Source organism: Tupaia chinensis, unplaced genomic scaffold (genome assembly GCF_000334495.1).
Source record: "Tupaia chinensis unplaced genomic scaffold, TupChi_1.0 Scaffold145456_1, whole genome shotgun sequence".
Taxonomy (NCBI): domain Eukaryota; kingdom Metazoa; phylum Chordata; class Mammalia; order Scandentia; family Tupaiidae; genus Tupaia; species Tupaia belangeri.
In genome coordinates this window covers 243,184-246,679 of record NW_006205314.1, presented here as the reverse complement: position 1 = coordinate 246,679, position 3,496 = coordinate 243,184, and the positions used below count along the sequence as shown (strand labels likewise).

General features: G+C 42.4%; 1 protein-coding gene across 1 annotated transcript in view; it reads left to right on the top strand.

The window, feature by feature from the left end:
* GABRE (gamma-aminobutyric acid type A receptor subunit epsilon) overlaps positions 1 to 3,496 on the top strand; it is a 21,016-nt gene that overhangs the window by 13,534 nt on the left and 3,986 nt on the right. Inside the window, 1 exon segment of the mRNA XM_006168032.1 lies at positions 1,347 to 1,484. Within this exon segment, the coding sequence (XP_006168094.1) occupies positions 1,347 to 1,484 (138 nt within the window).

The window sequence follows — 3,496 nt, the reverse complement described above, 5'->3', positions numbered from 1 at the left end:
TATCATATCGCTCAACCTAGGCCTCATGCTTGGTTCTTCCCTCTCCCTTCCATCCACCTGAAGTCAGTCACCTGCCTCTGACGTGTTTCTCAAGTGCATTTGCTCCTCTTGATCTCCACCATCACTTGCTTAGTGTGGGTCTTTGTCATCTTCCACCTGGACTTTTGCAACATCTTTGCTGTGAAACCAAACATGACCAAAACTAAACTCATTCTCTCCTTCCAACCTCTAACTCCTAAGCAAATGTGTGGCTTCTGTGCTCCCATGTGTCTCACTGAAAGGCACCATCATGCACGCAGTTGTCCAAGCTATGAACTTAGATGCTTCACCCTACCTCACCTCCTATGTCTAATCAATAAACACTATGTCTAATCAATAAACACATCCTATTGGTGTTTTCACCCAAATATCTATTGAGCCTATTTCTCTGCATTCTGTCACACCTTTGACTCCTACCCCCATTCATTTTGTTATGCCTGGATTACTGCACTGTCCTCTCATAATTGCTCTCCTTACCTACATGCTATTTTCATATATGAAGGGTCTTCATAAAGTTCATGGAAAATGCATATTATGAAAAGAAGTGGATTTCAAATTTGTTTGCATCAAAATAAATGTGTACTTTAATTCCATTTTCCATGAACTTTTTGAAGTTTCCTTGTGAGGACCAGAGTGACCTAGCTGAAGTGTCATCTATACCAGGCTTTGGTTTTAAAGCCTTCCTTAACTCTCCTGGATCAATTACAAATTCCTTAGAATGACTCTCAAGGTTCTCCATGAGCTGGCCCCTGCTATCTCCTCTTGTGCATCTTATCCTCTGTGAGCTAGCCGTCCAGAACTTTTGGCATTTCTACAGTATACCAGGCACTTAAACTTCCTGTGATGGCTCTTACCCTTTAAACCTTATTCATATGGAGAGTATATACTTGACTTTTAAGACTCAATGAGAATGTTACTTGCTCTATGAAGTCTTTTCAGAGTGTGTCCTCAAGCGATCTTTACCTACTTTGTTTCTCCCACTGTTTCATGGGCAGAGGTTTTTCATAGCAACTCCAACACCCATAGCTGTATACTCACTATCTTACTCAATAAAATGTGAATGCTTATGGACAGAGTTCATGCCTTGTTGATATCTATGTTTCCAGTCCAGGGCCTGGTACTGAGGAACACTCAGTAAATGTACTTATTGAATGGTCTGCAACAATGAGGTAAGAGAGGCAAGGTCCCACAGCTGGTGAGGCCAGAGTCAGTATCCCAAGGCATTGATCAGACTGAGTCCATGCTGGTTGAGACCTCAAGTGGGTTTCCCAGACTCATATGACCCTCCTTCTCATGTTGCTTTCCAGTTTCTTATCCTGAGAATGAGATGATATACAAATGGGACAATTTCAAGCTTGAAATCAATGAGAAGAACTCTTGGAAGCTTTTCCAATTTGATTTTACAGGAGTGAGCAACAAAACTGAAATGATCTCAACCCCAGCTGGTAAGTGTGTGGTGGGAGTTTGGGATAGGTAGAGTCTCAGGGGGGTGTCAGGAATGATTAAGAGATAGCCATCCATACAAATGCTGTGCAATTATTCCATAAAAATATTGTAGGACATGGCTCCTGACTTGTAAATGCTAATCACTTATAACTGTTTGCAGAGGAAACTGAGACTTTATAACTACGTCTCAGTCTCATCTGCAAAGAAGTAAGTGCTTTGCCAAGGCCCCTGAGAGGTTAGGTAAGTAGAAGTTTTGTTGCTGTCAGAACATGCAACTAGCTTTGTCATGCAGACCCTTCAGTTTCAAGGTCTCTGTTACATCATAGGCCTACTTGAATGACTTTGAGGAGTGAAACTCATGTGAGGTTTCCATATACAGAACCAGTCCAAGCTTGCTGAATGGGAAGCAAGGTTCATGCTAATGGGAGGTGAAAGCTAAAGTTCTAATGTCTGCTAAGCAAGGATTAGGATAGTCTGAAGGACATTACAGCAGCTAGAATGGCTACTGCATTGATCTTTATCTTAAAGTAGAAACTTTGAAAAGCACAGATTCTTGTAAGAAAGTACCATGATAGATTAAATATAGTCATGGTGATTGTTGGTTCCCTGCTTATGCCCAACAAGGACTAAAGGGGAGCGTTCTGGGTCTCTTAAACTTCAGCTACCAATTAGGTATGAGCATCTTTGCTTGTGTTTTTAGGTGATCTGAATTAAGAGCCAAGGGACCTCCCCAGGGTAGTTTCCAGAGCATACCTGGATACCCTCTTCACATGTACTTATTACCAAGTTCAGGGCAGTGGAGGCACTGCCCTCATCATTTCCAGAATTTGGATGGAGCCAGTTACCCAATCAGCCATTTGTCTTGCGTTGCTTCTGTGGTAATAGGGAGAAAATCTGCTTTTGCTTCACTTGTTGATTTGGTGACTGGATGAGGGGACAGCTCATGCTCACCTGGCTAGAGCTTTGCTTATGCAATACTAGTCAGGGGCAGAGGGCTGTTTTACAAATACTTTTCTTTTCTTGGAGGCGCTGGAGAAACAGTTTTGCTACCTTTTATTTGGGATCTTTACTCTTCTGCTAGCTAACCATGGCCCTGACTCTTGGCTTTCTGTGTCTCAGTCTCCCCAGATATGTAGGGACCCATCACCAAAAGCAGCAGAGAAGATAAGGCCCAGGGGCTTTAAAGTCATTAGTGGTTCTGTTTAGTAGATGATTGTGCATTGTTTCAAAATGGTACCCTAGTGACTACAAAGCCCCAGAGCCACTACCATCACTGAAGCAATGACAGTAGGTAAGCACCAGACCTCCTTGGGAGAGAGGCAGTTCTTAGGGAAAAAGGAGGTGGTCTTCTTTCTCTTCCACTGAAGACTGATTGATCTTGGAGTCATGATTTCTCCACTGTCAGAGTTATCTTTGGGACTGGTCTCCAACTATTCCATTTGGTCCCTAGGCCAGTTCTCTACATTTGGAGCAGACTTGTGTACTCATCTCCAAAGAGCTCAGAATGCAGTGATAGCCTGCTACTCTGACCACCTTGGACTAGAGAAGCTCTGCTTCCAGAAGTTCTCAGAGTCCAGCCCTGCCCCCAGTGACTGGATTATCCTTCAACGGTGGCTGTTTAGTCTCTGATGGAATCTTACCAGTGATCAGGATTTCATTATTTTGTAAGGGGGTTTCTTCTTTCTCTCGACAGCTCAATCCATCAGAAAACTCCCTGATCACTGGAGAATGGGGTTTCTGGAACTTCTGCCTATTGGACCAGTTATTTTCCCCTACAACTATCCAGCTTACATTAAGTCCAATCACTCTTCCACAGGATCAAGATTAAAGGATTAGTATTATCATTCCAGCCCTGGATCATATTCTATTACAATCAACACAATTCTAGTTCCCTTTTCTTCTCTTCTTCTTCAAAGCTTTGTGTCCTCTCCTCCTCCTAGTCTCATTTTTCTGGATATAGTCTTTTTTTTTTTTTTTTTTTTTTGTTTGGGTTTTTTGTTTATGGTGTGGT